Source organism: Lissotriton vulgaris, chromosome 6 (genome assembly GCF_964263255.1).
Source record: "Lissotriton vulgaris chromosome 6, aLisVul1.2, whole genome shotgun sequence".
Classification (NCBI taxonomy): Eukaryota; Metazoa; Chordata; class Amphibia; order Caudata; family Salamandridae; genus Lissotriton; species Lissotriton vulgaris.
This window is the reverse complement of record NC_141694.1, coordinates 582,214,402-582,234,840: the sequence shown is the minus strand read 5'-3', so window position 1 is coordinate 582,234,840 and position 20,439 is coordinate 582,214,402. Positions and strand designations below refer to the sequence as shown.

The 20,439-nt window shown below is 43.6% G+C and overlaps 1 protein-coding gene across 3 annotated transcripts in view; it reads right to left on the bottom strand.

The window, feature by feature from the left end:
- Window positions 1-16,475, bottom strand: part of NT5E (5'-nucleotidase ecto) — a 428,517-nt gene extending 412,042 nt beyond the window's left edge. For 2 of the 3 annotated variants that reach the window (XR_015296621.1, XM_086926573.1), the window contains exon 1: window positions 15,959-16,472. Coding sequence is in view for 2 of the 3 variants with exons in the window: in XM_086926573.1 (XP_086782699.1) it covers window positions 15,959-16,438 (480 nt within the window). In the remaining variant the exon portion in view is untranslated. Of the gene's footprint in view, window positions 1-15,958 lie in introns of all 3 variants that reach the window. The other variant, XM_086926572.1, reaches the window with a different exon arrangement.
- Between the last annotated feature and the right edge of the window lie 3,964 nt (window positions 16,476-20,439).

Below are 20,439 nucleotides of genomic sequence, written 5' to 3'. Positions count from 1 at the left end.
AAATAAATAAATAAAAGTTTCGATACATAGAGGAGCGGTGGATCCGCGGACCCTCCCGACCACGAGCTTTATTCTAATTGGCTGTCAACACTCCAAACCAGGAAGTGTTGGCAGCCCTCTTGTGACTCAGTAGTACCGAGTCACAAGAAAACAGAGAAACAAAAGCGTAAAACAAGAAAAAGGGGCAGGGTAGAACACCCTGACCCCCTAGGTCTGCTTAGGGGGTCCCACAAGGCAAAAAAAGCATATATATATATTTTTTTAGTCAGCAAAAAGGTGCAAAGGATCTGCAGATCCTGCAGCGAAAATAAAAAAAAATGAAGCACGGGCTCACGCGCTTCGATATTATTTTTTCCCCGGGTGCGCCAAGTCTAGGGGGCATGGTATATTGTGATTGTGATTGCGGGGGTCCATGGGGGCCCCCACAGCCCTGGGGACCACCACCTCTGGGGATTTCCTTACATGGTTGCAGGGGGCTCACGGCCCTCCCGCAGCCCCGGGGACTGCCACCCCCGGGGCTTGTTTTTAAAATGGGTGGGGGCCGCGCAAACGCGCCATGGGGCGCATTTGCACAGTGGTGAAGGAAGGGGGCGGGCCTGAGGTGACATATGTGCAAACACACCCTGTGGCGCGTTTTAAATCAGGGAATTAATCCCCCTTCAATCCTGAGGGCCCCTGGGGGCCACCTAGCCTACCAGGTGACTCCAGTAAGTGCCACAGGCCTGCATTGCAGAGAGGTGGTCCAGGCCACACCCCTTTTTACACCTCTCTGTAATGCAGCTCTGTGGCGCTTACTTGAGGTACCTAATGGGCTAGTTGGACCCCAGGGACCCTCAGGATTCAAGGAGGCTTAATGCCCCAATGTATAATCCGCCAGGGGGCATGTTTGCAGAGTGGTGGAGAAAAGGGGCTTGGCCTTTGTCTACCTCTCAGCAATCCCACTGCGCGGGGCTTACTGGAGGTAAAAGGTAGGCTAGTTGGCCCCTAAAGGACCCCCAGCAGTGAAGGGGGATTCATTCCCCATCCAAGAGCGTGCCAGGAAGCGCGTTTGTTGAGTGGTGGGCAAAGTGGGTGTGGCCTGGTACGAGTACTTTCCAATGCTGCTGTGTGGGACTTCCTGGAGGTAATAGTTTGGGAAGTTGGCCCCCAAGGTGTTCCTTGGGGAGCAACCACCACTCTTGTTACCTCCAGTAAGTCCCACACAGTGGGATTGCTAAGACGTCTTCGGAGGCCATGGACCCCTTTCTCTACCACTTTGCAAACGTGCCTGGTGGCAGACTACGGGATGGGAGAAGAAGTCCAATTTAGTCCTGAGGGACTTTGGGGGCCAAGAATCCCTGCTGGTACCTCCTGGAAGTCTGACGCAGCGTAATTCCTAAGCATTGGTTGGACGCCCAACACACTTTCTCCACCACTCTGCAAACGTGACTACTAGTTAAAGTATCATATTTTTGCTCCTCTGATTTAGAGGTCGTTTTAAACCCCCTGCCCTATCATGTACTAGGGTCTTACAGAGGAGGTCATGCTAATCACAGGGGTACCCCAAAGCATAGTACCCTAGTGTATGTAGGTGTTTTCACTGTATTCTAAGTGTCTTTTAGAATTGCACTGGCTCTAGGCCTGGTTAGTCAGAGTCAGTTACCACCAGTACCCGTCTGAAAAAGTTGTGGGCACAGGATGATTTAGCAACAAGCCTCTTTCTGCTCCTCTGTTGGTTCTTTCTGCACATCTCTTCTTCCTGCACTTTTCTTTGTCTTTCTGGACTTCTGTTGCCTCTTTCTGCATTTGTCTTTCTTCTTTCTGCGCTTTTCTTCCTCTTTCTTCACATGTCCTACCTTTGTAGGCATAGTTAGAAATTTGAGACACGGAGGTCCGCTGCACTCCAAGGGTAAATAAGATACTCTGATGGGTAATCAGGGGACATGGATTAATGTTAACAATCATGACGCCATGAAATAATTCTTCGTGTATTTGGAAACCATTGTGTAAAATTATTTTCAAACCTTATTTCTTCAAAACGTATACCTTTTGGATTGAAGAATTACTCGTACCATGTTACAAAGTGAATAAAACTTTGAACATTTAAATAACTTTGGATACACTTGCTTTCTTAGCACACAGGAGTGCTCAGATTATCCACCTTACGCCTGTAAGGTCCTCTGTGTTCTATAGTTAGAAATTTAGCATTTAACAAACTTTTGAAATTCACTGAAAAAACCCTAGGTTTCAGGTAAGTTATAGTTAGAAATGAGCATTTAAAAAAACCTTAGAAATTCACTGAAAAAACCATAGGTTTCAGGGACGTTATAGTTAGTTAGACATTTTACTCATACAAAACCATAGAAATTCCCCCTTGACAGTTAGTTCAGCTAACTATAACTCACGCCCCTGCAATGCACTTCTGATGACCTCACATATTACATCATTCATGACATGGTCAGTGACATCTCAAATGACATCACTGAAGAAATCACTGATGACATCATCCACGTGAAAATCTGATCCACCTCCTCACACTGTAATATAACCTTTGGTACACCCATTGTACCAGTTACTACATACACACTCGTTGATTCCTAAGTCTACATACACATCGACTCATTCACCCATAGAATCACTTATAGATGTAGTCACTCATCAATACAACACTATCATAAGCACTCATACATCTATACAGACACTCACACACCACCACTCAGCCAGAGTTACTCACACACCTAGTCAGTCATGCAAATAATCAATCACACTTCCATGTACTGACCTATACAGTTATACACACACCACATCAGTTATTCAAACAGAAACAAATGCATACTTACTCTTTGCTTCAATCACTGATACAAGTACACACTCATCCATGCAGCCACTTTCACAATCACTGAATCTCATGTATAATCATTTATATACCTCAACTTTCACATACACTGCCTTTTAAAAAAGTAGTTACTTGGACATGTAACATTGAGACATCCATTCTCTCACCAACACACCATACATACACACACTCACACAGCTGTTTCCACATGCACTCTTAAACCTGTACACACAGTGAATCATCCACTCAAACATATGCACAGACTCACACACCTCCCACGCACCCACACACACTCCCAGGCACCCATACAGGTACTCAGACAACCAATCAATAACCCATATAGATCCTCATTCAGCTACTCACCAACTCATGCAACTGCTTACACACCAACTGACAAACTAAACTGTTTGAATGTCTGTATCAGTCACTAACCCATGCATTCAGTAAGACACATGCAATCACTCAGTCACACACCTACTAAATCCTCCATCCAGACACTTATACACCCACTTATTCTTTAATACACCATGGCTTTATAGAAACACACATTCACTGGATGATGTAATCAGTGACGTCATTTGAGATGTCATCAGTGATGTCATCAGTGATGTCACTGACCATGTCATGAATGATGTAAAATGTGACATCATCAGCAGTGCATTGCGGGGGCACAAGCTATAGTTAGCTGAACTAACTATAACAGGGGAATTTCTATGGTTTTGTATGAGTGAAATGTCCAACTAACTATAAGATCTCTGAAACCTATGTTTTTTCAGTGAAAGAACAACAGCGTGCCAGGAACAACAGAAGACGGGGCCAGCGCCGGAAGAAGCACAAAAGCGCCCAAAAAACCAAAGCGGCAATATTGGCGCAAAAACAAGTGAGTGATAATACTGTAGTAAATCTATCTTCCGTTGACCTCACCAAGGCTGAACAACAACTCTTAAGCCTTGGTCTTTCATATTGTCCAGCTACTGACTTCAACTATGCTAAGACCCGCATAGATGTCTACATGTACATAAGAAAATGGAAGCTCAAAAAATTCTTTGAAATCAAGGAAGGTCTGAACAACAAGACGCCACAAGGAATTGGAGCCACCACCAATGCTCTTTCTAACGTGCCCATGCTTCCGGCCAGTGACACTCGAACAGCACTTACAATATTGAATCTTTTGGGCAATGACGCACTCACTAACGATCTTGCATCCACACAGGATGAACTGAGGGCAGCTGACATTCCCCAAATTGGAGCCAATACCAGTCCTTTTAAACAAACGTCCAAATTTAATCCTACCATGCCCAGAGACTCCATTGATGTTTTTCAGGACGTGGTAGTTGAAGACCTTAAGCAGTTGCATCATCAGATTAAGCATAAAAAGTGATACAGAAGCAAACAGGAAACTGAATATCATGCTTTGGTTAAAAAATTAAGTAACGACCACAATATCATAGTAACCACGGCCGACAAGGGGGGCAATGTGGTCATCTGGCCCCAGGAGGAATATATCAAGGAAGCAAAGCGGCAGCTCAGTGATGGTACTTGCTATTCCATTACCAACATGAGACACTTTGAATCTTCCAAGGAATCACTCAAAAAACTGCTTTTCAAATATAAAAGGGAAGGCATGATTTCCTCACAAGAATTTGAATTCCTCCATGTCGAGTTTCCTGTTTTGCCCAAACTTTATTTACTCCCTAAGATACATAAATTATCAAGACCAGTGCCTGGCCGACCAATCATTTCGGCAATTGCAGGAGTGGCTGAACACGTCACGGAATACATTGATTACTTCCTGCAAAGTCTGGTCCAAGAACTACCTACGTATGTAAGAGACACAGGCGATTTTCTGGCAAAAATCCAAAACACCCAGTGGAATGATGGAATGCTCATGATCACTTTGGACATAGAATCGCTCTATACGAGCATAGAGCATATATGTGGTATAAAAGCACTTGGTTTTTTCCTTGGAAAAAGGCCCATTAATTGTTACCAGCATAACAAAGTACTGATTGAGCTTACATCATGGTGTCTCAACAACAATTTCTTTCTTTTTGGGAGTGATTTATATCTGCAGAAGCGTGGGGTCGCGATGGGGGCCTGTTTCTCTCCCAGCTACGCATGCCTGCACGTGGGCTGGTGGGAGGAGCAGGTCCTCAGGCGGCAACACGCCCAAGTCTTTTCTGATCATGTTTTGCTTTGGCTTCGTTATATTGATGACGTTTTTTTGTTATGGCAGGGTGACAGGAACAGTGCACAACGATTCATTGACTCTATCAATGTTAACAATGAAAACCTTAAATTCACTAGTTCCATCAGTGATTGTGAGGCAGAATTTTTGGATGTTAAAATCCTTATCCGCAATGGCCAGCTTACTACTAAGCTACATCGGAAAAGTACTGCGGGCAACAGTATTTTGCACGCTAGCAGTGCACATCCGCGCCATGTGGTAGACAATATTCCTCTTGGTGAACTCTTAAGAATTAAGAGAATTTGTAGTACAGACTCTGACTTGGAATCTTGCACTAATGAAGCTCTGATTAGGTTTCGTGCTAGGGGTTATCGTGAATCAGTGCTTAAAACAGCAATGGAAAAAGCCAATACTAGATCTCGTGCTTCTCTGCTTGAGACTAACAGCAGTGCTGATACATCTTGCACTTCAGATGAAGACACCACGAACCCCAGGTTCCTCACGCCATATGGCAGACAGGCCAGGCAAATAAAATCCATTTTGTCTAAAAGATGGCCGGTTCTTGCCACAGACCCTGTACTAAAACCCCAACTAGCGGAAGCCCCCATTGTCACCTTTAGGAAAGGTCCCTCACTCAGGTCCCACATCTGCCATGAATTTCCTGAACTCAGAAAAAAGCAGGAATGGATGAAAACAAGATCAGGTTTTATACGCTGCACCTCTTGCAGGGCTTGTAAATTTGGCAAAAGCACTAGGCAATACAACACGCCGTTCAGTCCAGACCCAATTCAAATCAAGGGTCAATATAACTGCAAAACTGAATTTGCCATTTACGTTTTAACTTGCACATGTGCACTTAGGTATGTCGGCAGCACACGACAACCGGTACACGTTAGGATCCTCCAGCATCTACGCGCCATCGTCAATAACGACCCAGCCTACCCTGTAGCTAGGCACTTCAGGGCAATCCATAACAACAATCTGGAGTGCCTATCTTATTTTGTTATCTCTGCAATAGATAAACCCAGAAGAGGCGGAGATAGGGTCAAGATGCTGAGAAGAATGGAATCTCACTTCATTCTTGAGCTAGACAGCAGATCTCCCAATGGTCTTAATAACACGGAGGACCTACATGTGTTTCTGTAAATCAAGCCTTGCTTTGTCCACTTCGTTTTGCATTGCTTTGGGTGGTAGGGTTCATTTGGCTGCCGCCCTCCCCCACGTGATTAATATTTTGTCTCCTTGTTGGGTTGTTGCACGTATCATCTGTACATATTATTTCACGGTGGTTCATTACTTATGTATTTGCATTTAATTTTTGGGTACACTTATTTGAGGACATAGACAACAGTTTTTTTCTGTAGTTCCTTATTAATATGTTTTTGCAACAGTTCGTCTTACGATAATGACATCCCCTTGATTATTATACCAAATAGCCCATGCCTCATAACTATGCTGCTACAGTCGTATGTTTACATATTACGCTGATTTGCACTTTGATAGATATAGATGCAACATTATACTGTTTACATTCAAGCGTATTTTGCACATAACCAACAGTATTACTGCTGGTTCTTTTAATGCATCTGTTATAATAACAACAATTATCTTTTGCACTTTGCACTTTATTCTGCTATTTTGCACTATCAACATTGAATATAGGCGGGGGCTTTATATGTGTATATATATTTGTTATATACAACCTTTTGGTATTTGCATTTTAAGCTGTTAAAATAGTTTCTCTTACATTTTTTACTTTTATATCATGGGTTTCTGTTTTTGTCAATTCAATATGTGGATTCAAACCAGTTAATGAATTTTTCGAACTGTTGCCATTTCAAAATGTTTGGAAAACAGACTAGGCTATTCACTGCAAGTAGTTTGTCCTCGCTGTCTATTACCACGAGGTGTATGATGAAAAAAAAAAAAAAGAAAGAAAAAAATGCACTTTTTTCACTGTTTAGCAGTTACTATTTAAAACGCAAGCATTTCCAACTCTGATTGTCTGTGAGCAAGGGCGGATGCCCGAAACGCGTCAGATTGCTTGGTTCAGCTTTTAAATAAAAATCTGTGCTTTATAATTACTGGATCCGCGTAATTTCCTGGGTCGCTGTGGTCGGAGCCTGGGAGATTGCACTTGTTCGATGTATATATATATATATATATATATATATATATATATATATATATATATATATATATATAGCCGCTCCAGACTCCTTCCTTCGTTCCAAGAAAGAGAACAGCACTAGCGGGGAAAGTTTAGCCAATGCTTTTATTTCAGCGCCACAACTAACGCGTTTCGGAAGACTCCTTCTTCAGTCTTTACACTTCGCACTGAGAGGAGCCATTTAAATCGTAGTTCAATTGACACATAGACACTGAAAAGGGACCCGATTACCTTTGACAAAAAATGAGCTCCATCTTGGAACGAAGTTAATGCCTGAATTTCCATTTTGTGTCAATGTATATAAATATACGCTTTCTAATGCTCATTTCGCCGTATATTGGCATTATCAACTGTGCTTTCATGTATTGAAAGATTACACAATCTTAAAAATCATATACATTCAATATAGAAAGTAGGCACATTTTAAAGAAATTCTTAATAAGCTGGGAATCGGCATTTACACTCAAGTCGCCCTGTTGTATATTACATTTGTCCTTCGTAACAGGTCCACATCTAGCCATATATTGACATTATTGAAGTTAAAATCAATGTGATCTTTAAACTAAGCAAAAGAAGAAAAAACAAACAAAAAAAAAAATACAGAAAAATCGGAATCACCCAAACTTCATTCTGTACAGAAAACTCTATTCTCCTATCACCTTGTAAAGTTAACTCCCCAGGTGTACTGACAACTCTTTCCCACTATTAAGGCCTTTTGGTGCCTTAGTTTGTAAATCTATGATATAGCGGGACTCTGGCCTCCACAATCTCAGAACTCTATCTCCACCTCTGCTACTAGCTAACACATGATCTATACTGAAGTATTGCGACATATCCCTGTTGCTTTGATGTTTAGTGGAGAAGTGCCTGGCAACTGGATAATTCATGTCCTTATTCATAATTGCACGCATATGTTTTAGAAGGCGAATCTTCACACCATGTATTGTACTGCCTACATATCAGAGCCCGCATGGGCAGGTCAGCCAATAGACAGTATAGGTTGTGTGGCATGTCAAGAATTTCTTCATCATCTTCCTATTTTTTTATCCCTGCTACCTCATAGGTAAGTCCTGTTTTTGCTATTGACACACGCCTTACATTTCCCGCAGGGGAAAAAAACTTTCATGTCTCTTAGTGTTTCTTGTTTGCCTGGTATAATTTCAAGGTGGCTACGGACCAGTTTATCTCGCAACGATCTAGCCTTCCTATTTGTGATAAGGGCAGCTGGGGGAATGCCATCTCCTATGATCATATCCGTTTTAAGGATATGCCAGTTCCTTCGGAGAATGCTTTTAACCCCTTTGGTGCTTATGACGAGCTCAGCTCGTCATGAGGCACAGTGCTCGTGTGCTCATGACGAGCTCAGCTCGTCATGACTACACCCATTTCCATTATGGTCCAGCACAGCATGAGAATAATCCAAGCAGCCAAGGTGTTAAAAGAATTAGCATCATCCAAATAGGTGGTAATCATACAGAATTTTCCCTCGTCTTTATCCCTGATGCTAACTGTTCTGTCCTTTCCATTGACCAGTTCCTTTCTCGGGATTCTCTCTACTTTCTTAAGGGTGGTCTCTAAAAGGTCAATGTTGTAACCTCTGGCCACAAACCTTAAGATACTCTCCTTTGCTGCTGATTTGAAGTCACAATCTCTAGAACAATTACGTTTAAATCTGAGGAACTCACCATTGGGTATGCTGTTTATTAGTTTAAGTAGACTTTCCATGCACAGTAAAGGTATGTGTTGAAAAAGCACTAAAAATACATGGGTTGTAAATGCATGTGTGGTAAAAGTTGCATGGTAACGGCACTGCCTTATTAAAACTGCGGGGCTTATTAACAAGCCCCTTGCACTGCTGGTTTTTAATATGGGCAAAAGGGTGTGCAAGGGGGTTCGTGAATAAGACCCTGCGTTGTAAATGATGTTTCCCAACATAGGATGCACAGACATAAAACACAGGTGGTAATAATACTTAGACATGTACCTGGAGAATGGCCAAACACCTGGAGCACAAAGAGATGATAGGAAAGACACCTGTAGTAAAGACATGGAACACAGAGAGGAACATAGTGCACAGATATTATACCCGGAGTATAGACGAGTAGGTGGAGATAAACATTAGATGGAGAAGACACCTGGAGCGGAACCATGAAAGAGAGGAACCTCTTTACATACAAACTGAAGCACAAGCAGGGAACAAAGACAACCGCACGGAGAACTGACAGACATTCAAATATATAGACCATCAACAAAAACAATAGGTCTAGCATTGGCTGATAAACTATTGCCGACATTTGTTTCCTTTGAATTTTTTTTATTAAGTCTATCAAAAACATTCAACAATGACAACCCCTGCATGTGCAAGCATGCAGCCATATTGGAATCGTTTTTTTTATCTAATAAAGGCTTATAAATAGCAATTCTAAGGTTGCACCCCGTGTGTGCACACATGCACACTAATTGGCTGGCATCTTGGAATGGGTTTTGTTGTTCTTTACATAAAAATGCACATAGAATTGCAGCCCATTTACTGGCTTGTTCAGCCATTTTAAAAAGGAAACAATTGGTATGAATGCATATGAAGATATATGTGTGTCCTGACAGCATTGCTGGTTGAGCTGTCTTGCTCTTACAAAAGAAAACAAAAACGTAACTTAATAGATAATGCAAACATTGAGCCCTGCCTTTGAAGTGCACTGCTCTCTATTTGGATGATTACATTATGCTGTCACTCACACATAAGAGATTTAATGACTGAAGTAGGCAGATCCATTACCCCAGGATCTAGCTTTTGTGAACACAGGGAAAATGTGAATGACTTTACAACAGACGAATTGCTGAAGAGGCCTGCCTGAAAAGCTATTTATATGTGCACAAGGATATATATTTATAAAAAATGTCCACGAACAAAAAGAAATGGGCATTGGCCTTTCCCAGAAAAAGAAATGAACATGAATGCTATTTCTGTCATAAGGCCCTTCTGAACCACACAATATACAACGCTTGACTGGACATGAAAGTAAACGTAAAGCACCTGATTCCACAGGCTTTTTCAAAAGTTAGCATTATGAGCCAAGCTTCAGTATACAAGTGGTATCACATCAAAATGACTTTGTGAGGCTTTGAAGATATCATAATTAATTATTACAGTACCCTATAAATACTTGAAACTCATCAAGTCCTGACGATGGTCTCCGGAAATTATCTAAGCAGGACCGAAACGTGGACAGACTAGAAGCTCCTTAGGGCAGTATAGAGCTGTGCCCAAGGGGTATAGTGGATCATCGCTTTAAAACATAAGGAAGGCATTGTTCCCTCCACCCGTGATCCCTTATGTCCTTGGGTTTACTTCCTTTCTGGTATTTTGTTTTTTTTTCATTGTGTCATATATATTTTAGAAGGGATATGTGATGGGTTTATTATGATTCACCTTGTGGGGGCACACACACAGTCTTTTTATGATATTTTCTTGTGATTCTTTAATATTGTAGTTCATCTGTATACAAATTAAGAAAAGAGATATTGTATATACAAGTTGCCCTCTCTTGATTGGAATTTTTTTTTCAGAAAAAACCAAATGTGACTGTTTAACTCGTTAGTGACTTTATGTAATGTCCAAGGGACATTTCGTAAGCTTGCAAACATAAGTTAAAGAGAGTGAGAGAACGCTTATTAGATTTACTAGACACTAGGGGGATCCGTGACAACAAGCAGCTCCTGGCTAAGAAAGGCTTGACGCAGTTAAAATGTTACTAATGCCCAAACTACTATGGTTATTCTAGACTTTACCGTTTCCTCTTCCCATCCTCCTTAAACAATTCCAGTGAGCCTTTGTCAAATTTGGTTTAGAATTAAAATACAGCCAAATATTGCGCAGAAATGTACACCTGATATGGGAGGCTTCGTTGTCTTTGGGGTGAAGCAATATTACCAAGTAGCCTAATTGTAATATTTTTTAGGGTGTAAAAACGAATAATTAGCTATGCAATGGTGTTTTCTGAACCAGGCGTGCACACCTATTGACTGGACAAAAAGCACTAGGGTGGGGGATGAACGTCTCCCCTACTTCTAGTGCTTCAATGACAGTCTGGGATACCGCTGCAGTCAAACTGGGATATTCCGCTTTGCCTTCACCCTTCATTGTCTCAGATACCTTACTAAAGAAGAGTACTGGTTATGCACAAATAACGAGGGCAGAAGGCTTATTTCAGATTTACCTGCATGCTATTGGTCAGGAGAAATAGGAGAATGGACTAAGGAGGGCAATTTCATACAATGAAGGGGATGACAACCATGCCGGGTCTGCACACCGAATAGAACGCCACAGAAAGAGATGCAGGTATTTAAAAAATGTTGCATAGGTTACTGAACAGGCTCAGCACATGAAAGCCTCGCTAAAAGGAACAACAACAGCGAGCTGACTGCCCAGCTTCCTATGTATAATCTCTAGGAGTGGTGCTCGTGAGCTACACATTAAAGCTTTTTGCTATACATTGCAACCTTTTAGCATAGTACATGTTGTGCAGGGAGGCCTGCTTTATTTAATCCTAAAGGAATGAACTGCCCTTGTGTTTGCCAATTTATTGTGCCAATTCACTTTGTATGGGTATTTACAAACAGAAAGCGGGCGTCAACTCAGAAATGTTGGCACTTGTATGTTTACGGAACAGTTACACAGAGTCACAATTACCAAACCATTTTTTTCTTGTTTGGCACAGCCTTAATGCTTTCAGCATTTGACCCCCCCCAAAAAATATTCCATTCCTCTCAGTCTTTTGGGAATAAACATTAACACTTCATCCTTTCATTGAGTAACGTCACTTTTGTGTTTTCTTTGGCCTTTTATGGACGGTTGCGTTGTTTCCAATAGAGTACGGAAAATACCCCAAAACAGTCAAGTATGCATGGAACATTAGAAATATTACATTGGGAATAATTCTCTTTTTCTTGTAGCAGGTAAGTGTAACTTTCTAACAACACTGAACACAGTCAAAATGCCACTAACCACTAGATTAACAATTAACCTCATGTTCTGGAGTAGCAGCCCCTTTCCCTGAACTCTCTTGTCTGTGCCCAGCTCCTGACCCTCCCTTCTATCCCCATCCTCCTTTGTGCATGCCCCTGCCCCCTTCTTCTTGCCCATCATGGCCATTTTGCAGCCACTAACCCTCCCACTAGCCATGCATGGTCTTCTATGCTGCCATGGCCCCTTCCACCTTCCCTATGTGGTCAGCAAGCTGCCCCTGACCCCCTCCCACCTCCGCTCCATGGTCTGTGTATATGCCATTATAGTCTCACTGTTGCTCTCCATGGTCTGCCTTGCTTCTAGTGCCCATCCAGCCTGACCTCCATGGTCAGCTTGCTGCTCCTGCCCTGCCCCTTGCCCCCAGCCCTCTGTTTCCATGTGCAGACCCCTATTACTTTCTATGGATTGTTGTGCTGCACTCCCGTCCCGCATGCCCTGTGTGGTGTATTGTGCTGCTGCAAACCCTGATGCCTGTCCTGTAAGGTGAGTTTGGTGCACCTCTCCATGTCCCTCCAGTCCTCTATTATCCAAGTCCATGTCCCTACCCCAATTCGTCCTACCTTCCATGATCCAATGTACCAATACTTGCTAACATCTTGAACTTGGTAAGAGGGAGATTTTGAAACAAAAACTGGGATATTGATTTTCCCCATTGACTTACATTGAAAAAGAGGAGATTGTAGACAGGAGACGGATCAAATAAAGCCCATTTGGGCTTACAAACATTGGGCGTTTCCTGGCTGAATCGGGTCTGTTGGCATGTATGGTTGTACTACCACTGCCTCTTCCTTCTGCCCACAATGGTCTATTATATTGCCACAGACTCTCTTGCCTGTCCTGTATTGTTGGTTTGTTGCCCCTGTCCCCCTTTCCACTGCCCTCCATAGTCTGTTGTGCTGCCACTGCCCTTCCTGCTTGCCCAGTGTGGTCAAATTGTGACCTCTGCTCCCGCCTACCTGCCTTCAATTTTCTAAGTCCATGCCCCTGCCCACTGCAGTATCCTAATAAACAGCTAAATTGCTAAAATTCTATATTTATTACAAAATTGTGGTACGCCTGAGGTCATCTCGATGTAATCAAAACAGTATTACCTAGAGTATTTCCTTTAGAAATTACATCGATGAGAGGGTCTTATTTGCAAAAAAGTTATGGTTAGTGCTCTAAAAAACTAAAATTAGGACATGTTATCTGAGTTTTCAAATAGCGACAAAGCACTTTTAAATTATTTGTTATCTTTATGTTTTTATATCCAGTTGACCACTTGATTAAATGTTGCAAATAGGGGAGAGGATGGGGTGTTTCTTCCCGAGCTGCAGACTTTTCAACTGGGGAACCAGGTTGGAGTTTCTGCTTCAGCTCGACATTCTGTGATTCTGGTCAAATCACTTAATCTCCCCATGTCTACTACCAAAATGAATTTGTCCTTGTGTAAAGTAACCAATGCTCATGTAAAGCACTCCAATACCTGACCAGTCTGCACTATACAAAACTGCAACAATAAAAATAAATAAAACATGTTTTGCACACTTCTGTCATTGGTCTACACATGGGCTACATCTGGGTGATGTTTGTGCTACATTTGGGCTCTTTTGTCTCTGGTGGCCATCTTGGGAGATTTATTTGTTATGAAGTTTCCTAATTTCCTCATTTACTGGAGTCTCTTCAGTAGGAAATACTTTCGGTTTTTTAACTTTAATTCCACCAAGAAGGAATTCAGATGTGTCACACATTTGCCATAAATTCATAATGTTAGCACTCTAGTTGCTCATTAGATCACTGTAGGAAAGCTACTGCTCACCAGGGAAGTCTGCTGCTGGTATTGAAAGTGCATGTTTCAGTCTGCATGTCAGAATTTTTTCATGAAATAGAAGAGGATTTGAGAAGTCACTCAAAATGTGCCCTTATTCTTCTTTCTGCAGCACTAATCATTGTTTATATGGCAAAAGGAAACCCCCTCATTTTGCTCTATTTTAAATTAAATGTTTTAAGAGTTACCACTTTATTCCAATCAAGATGGCTTCAGGTGTGCAATACTTTTGTCATAAGTAGGACTGTTAGCGCTCTTGTTGTTCTTTAGAACACCCTGGGAAGCTGCAGTAGAACACAAAGGAATAAACTTATTGTCTCTGCCATTGTTGGATGTACATGTTTTACTGAGAATGTCAGACTTCTTTCTCACATGACTGAGAAAGCTAATGTGAATTCACAGAAAATATGCTCTCATTTTAGTTTCTAGATCACCTTCCAAACCACTGTGGGAAAAGTATGAGAAAATAGTGTTTTCTCAAGCATGGTTCATGATATCCGAGCAGAAGGCTTTTTCACAGGGTAAAATCACCTTAGAACACACCGCAATTCCTAAAATTAGTATGGTACCATCAACAAATGATATATAATTTAACTCAAGTCGTAAAACCTTCTATTCACTGCAATGCTTTTTAATGAGGTGCTATCATGTATATTGGTCCCAAGATGGCTGCCAACACTCCTTGGATGAAGTCCTGACAACCAATCAGATCTCACGATTAGATGTGTGGTTAGGCTCCGCCCAGATATATATATATATTTCTTTTTCCATTAATATTTAAAAAACTATTGAATGGATTTACAGCATTTAACAAAAAAGGGCTCTTTCTGGACCAACAGCTACCTTTCTGCTAAATTTGGTGTAATTCCGTTCAGCAGTTCGGGCTGTAGCTTTGTCTAAAGTTTCCCATGGAAATTTACATGGGGAAAACACGTTTTGGGACCCCCCTTTTTTCTCGACCCCCGTTTGGTGAATCAACCTGAAACTTTAAAGACAGGAACTGACCAGAGCGCTCCACTAGTTTTGAAACTTTCACAAAGATTTGTTAAACGACACCAAAATTATTGGGAAAACAAAAAAAGCTTTTTGAATAGAAACAAGGTCCTAACTATAACTACCTACTGACGACCACCAGTAGGTAATAAATAAATATATATATATATATATATATATATATATATATATATATATATATATATACACACACACACATACACACACACCACACACACACACACATACACACACCCCCATAAACGTATGTTTCTGGGTGCTCACAAACTCAAATGGCATTCCATTCCGGCAATGAGCACTTATCGCCTATTGGGTAGATTTATCATATTAAAAGCCTAGAACTTAAGAACTGTAAGCTTGGTGGCAAATGGTCACCTGTTAACTTTAACTATGGTGGATAACTTCTATTTAAGTAGCCAAACTGTAAAAATGTATATCTCATGAACAAGGAAACAAACGCACCCTTTTAGCAAAGGCCGTTACTATGGAGACATTCGTGTATGTCTGAAATGTCCTGCCTGGTAAAACTTGTGAAATGCTACACGAATTTAAAAGGTAATTAACGGAAAAAAAACTCTGGGCAGTTATTCATGGGTTGTGTGGAGAACACGAACTGCTTTGTTGGGGGATATTATATATGTCCCACCGTTGACACAAATGAAATGGGGGTGAACACTTCGCGCAAATAACTCCTGAGAAGAGAATTAATTATCGAACTACTTAGAGTAGCAGAAAATGTACTTCTTTTATTCCCCTAGATATTTAAAAGCACAGTTAACAAAAACCACGAAAGTCCGACTACATTTATTTAAGCAACGCGACACTTCCGTATCGGAGCGATTTGAGGGTTTTTCTGATGCACAGTTAATTCAAAATGCCATTGCCAAGTGACCGCAGGTGATGCGCTTAATACACTGAAGGCGCTGTGCGCCGCTCACCATGGCATCGTACTCCAGGCGCTTCATGAAGTGCGCGGCCTCCACACCCTTGTAGTAGTTGAACCAGACGGTGCCCTGGTACTGGTCTCCGGCGTCCAGAAGCAGCACATGCTGTTCGCTGGCGCGCAGCTCCCGCACCTTGGTCAGCCTGCGGGCCACCCCTCCGTAGCAGCCTTGCTGTGGCTTGGTGCACTTTCCGGAGTCGCGGCTGGTCTGCTCCACCCGAGCGTGGACGTCGTTGGTGTGCAGCAGAGTGAGGCGGAAAGTACAGTCGCAGCTATGCAGGAGGCACAGGCAGGCCGACAGGAGGATCAGCAGAAGAGACATGGCAGTCAGTGTCAGAGGGGCTATCAGGCAGCGATTGAGTGAGCGCCTTCTAATACTGAAGGCTGCTGCGCGAAGGGGTGGGGCTGGAAGCTTAGCTAGTCTCCTGCTGCCTCCACCTTCTCGGGTATCCTGCTGCCGAGTAAACTCTAACATGCCCTGTGGCTGTCATCCCGTGCCAGGAATCCCCCAGTGCCAGCAGCCCCTCCCCGCCATTTCCAAATCTGACTCACTGGATGCGAAGTTTTATTTTATCCCTCTATGGCAGCGCTGCCCTTCACCGGGCAGAAATCTGCTGCGTGCTCACTCTGTCTCGGTGTTTACAATTCCCTTCAGGATTGCTTTCATCTGGTCCTTACAAACGTGCTAACGTTCAGGAATGCTCTCCAGACGGTTTCTATTTGCAAAGCAGATGCACGCAAAATGCGTGAAATCAGATGCACGCTTCTTGGGAGTTCATCGTTAATGACTTTAAGAAAACCTTTGCAGTGCTGCCCCGGGCCCACGAAGAGGGCTCTCCTAAGAGGGCGGCCCCCAGGGCTTTAAGTGGGATGAAAAAACTGGGGGGTCTCTCAAAGGGGAGTGGTCAATGTAATTAGGGGCGTGGCTTTAACACACTTACGCTAAAAATCTGTGTTTAGCATAGTGTGCCGCCCGACTTGTATTTTGCTGTTCCTGTCATTGCATCCAAATATGTGAGACAACAAGTCACATTACACATAAAACAAGTAAGGACTATTGGCTTTGTCAATGGTTATTAGTTGCATAAGATAAATAAGCTGTAACTATGGCTGGTTACATATAACATTGAAAAAGCTTCTAATTGAAGCCCTGGTGAACCTACCACAATGCTGCTGCTCTTGCGTTTCAGAAATAGAAGGGAAATCCAGAAAGAAAATTACTCTCCAAAGGATTTCCCTTCCACTACACCGCTCACCTGGCATGATGTCATGCCGTAACTTCTCCCCTAGTGAGAAGTGAGCAATGTGAGCACGTACACACCGATGTGCCTGCTGTCTTGAAATGGTCTTTATCAGGCTCTGTGCGCCCTGGCACTTTTTTTCTGGACTGCACTGACAGCAAACTGCTGTCACTGCAGTCTGGAAAAAAAACGGAGCGCCTGTTCCAGGGCTCAAAACCGAGCCCGATAGAGACCCGTTTCGAGGCCCCCTTTAAAAAACTGCTGGTGCTCAGACACTTTGAGACCCGGCCCACTTAAAGCCCTGGCGGCCCCCCTTAGTGCCACAGGATGGCACACAACAGTCGGCCTCCCAGTGTTGGGAACCCTCGAGGGTCCCCCATGCAGGCGTCACTTCTGGGAAGAGGGGGCAGGGGGAGGAGTACTTATACCTCGCCCACCCACTTCTCGCCCTCTTTCTCTTGCTGCCCTGGCCGCCTAGGACCAAGTGTTAGAAACCACCCCGCCACCCCCAGGATCCCAACAAACGGGCTAGATCCAGTAGGGACCCGTCCCACGCATACGTGCCTCTGGTCCCCGCGAGGTTAGCTGCATTGACACCGGGTGACTGGGGGCCAGGAAGTGAGATGGAGGCTTGGGCCGTAGGGGTGTTGGTCCCGAAGGCGGCAACCGCACTGGCCTGCACGGTATTTGGCGTGCACGGCCACCGATGTGGGGGGATTTCTCCACTCACTCGCGGGCACGAGGCAGTGAGGTAGAGGGCCCGTCTTAGGGGCACCACGTGGCGTCAGGAGTAGAGGCCTGTTAGCATGCCAGAGGGATTTCCCTATGGGGGAGAGCAGCCGACCCAGCATCTGCCCTGTGTGGGGGGGGAGGAGGGGAGAACCCCGGTGCACCCCAGCCCCTCTTTCTGGGTCGGAGATTGCGCCCGACGGTGCCGAGGCATCCTTGCCCCCCTGACAGCCCTGTCTCGTGGGTAGGCCTCGGGAGCCTGGCATCTCCCCTGCTGGGGCAGCGTGGTTTAGCGGCGGGCTAGGGGTCGTGCAGAGGGAGGGTCATCTTGCCAGTGCAGAAGTCTCCCTGAGCGATGCTGGGTAGCCCGGATCTTCCTGGTACTTGCCTTCCGTGCACCGTCTGCCCCTGCACAAGTGACCCGGGCCATCGAGAGGCCGTGCTGGCAGTGTGGTTTCGCAGGGGTTGATGCGGAGGAAGGGTCATCCATCAGCGCAGCGGTCTCCCTAAGCAAAGTTTGTGCAGCCCGGATCTTCCCGCACAAGTGACCTGTGCCGGCCATGCTGGGCTGCTGCCTGGACTCGGGCGGCATGGCAATCATAGCGCTACTAGTTTAATAGTACTGATAGGCCATGAGCGGCCGTTGCCTCTGAGTTTGGAGGGGCACTGTCTGTTGTAGGGGGTGGCACATAGAGTTTAAAAGTAGTGGGCAAGGAGACAACCTGGTTTAGACCTCTTGTTGGGGAGAGTAGAAGCACAGATAAGTGTAGCGGAATTGCAAACATCATGAAGGTACTACTTCCTTGGCTCAGTCTGATCAGTTCAGAATGGCGGCTTTTGATATTCTTACACGACAGCCACAGCTGTTGCTTAATTACCGTTTGCAACTCCTAACAGTGACAAAGCCAATATTTCTGGCTGGCCACAGCTCAGAGGTGAAAGGATCACTTGTCCTGCGAAAAACTTAGGTCTGCAGGTTGGCAACTGGGTTTCTCCCAATAAAATGACCCTCATACACGTGTGTTTTTTGATTCGTTTGCGTTAGCGGTATATGAGGTGTCCCCGCTGTTGTCACACATGCGTGCGCAATCATAGGGTCAGTTCATTTGTGTGCACCCTCCACCAGGAGGTTTACCTTAAGTTTTAAGGCAGTAGTGATCGTGGAATTGGGGTGATCAAGGTGGTGATAAGTGATTAGATAAAAAAGTCTGGGCTCTCAGAACAAGGAGTTTATTAAGTCTGGATTCCAGCTTTTGTTAAAAGAAAGTTCGTGCTGCTACAGAATCTGTTTATGAATTCAAGCGCACTCAATGGTCATTTAAAATGGTCGACATGTTCCAGCTGTGGTAGACTATTGGTCAAATAGCTTTCTTCAGGACCAGGGGGTGAAAATTGTGAATTAAGTGATAGAATAGGTAAATTATAACCTGATTCTTGAAGTGATGAGAGGTCTCATTGTACCTGTAAAAGAAAGCACACAACAACAAAAGGACAAAGGGGGAGACAGAAAGGAGGGGGAGGGTTTGGGGAATGGGGGAAATAAATAAAGTACAAATTTGTACATATTCAAAATCGTGTGATCTTGAATTAAGTAACTGTAAAATGGCAATGCTTTGCACAGAATCACTCTCATGTCAGGCGTCAACTCACCCATTCTCATATCAAAAAACGGCGTGAGGTGGCTGTGCTATACTGTATTGTGGTGCTCTTAGATCTTGCCGGTCAATGGTGTTTGTAAATTGCTCTCATACGGTGATATGACATGCTAGTAGCTCAAAGTTTAAGTGCTTCTGATGTGACGTTTGTCAAGGGTTTATTTGTGCCGTTTGGGATGGCGACATCTATATCACAAGGTGTTTTACGTGATATTCTGGATTAGTAGTCAGGCGTGGGTGTGGATGGCTATACTAAATATCGGGTTGAGCCTACCTCTTAGTTTTAAGCTATTCGCTTCATCAGGAGGTGGAGGTTGTGAACTGGACGGTAGCGCTAGGAAAAGGGAAATGATTCTTAGTATTGAAAAATTATACTTGCGCTTTGCGTCTGGCAGGGAGTCAGTACTCCAGTCTTGTACCTTTTGCAATCGCGTCCTCGCTCGCAGCATGTGCTGTCTCTGCCTCCGTCCACCCGGAAATGGTGGCGGTCGGCGAGGCGGATGTTTTTAAGGGCAGTGATGTGGAAATGGAGGAAAGACTCGGTGTTACGATAATACTTTTGTTTCCTTAAAGTATTTTCTATGTGGATTATTTGTAACTTATAAATTGTTATAAATGGGGGATGTTAGTTTTATTAATTCGTGGGGAAATTTGTGGATCTATTGGCGGCTCGTAATGTGGCTGCCTGGATGGACTGTTTATTTTTTCAGATATCATTATGTGATATTGTGTAGCTTGTGGCTGGTTGGTAGACCGGATTTGAGAGAAGGTTTTTGACCATTGTTAATGAAACTGAGTAACACTGAGAGCAAGTCGTAGGATGAACTTATTTAATTAAGGGCGAGCCAGGG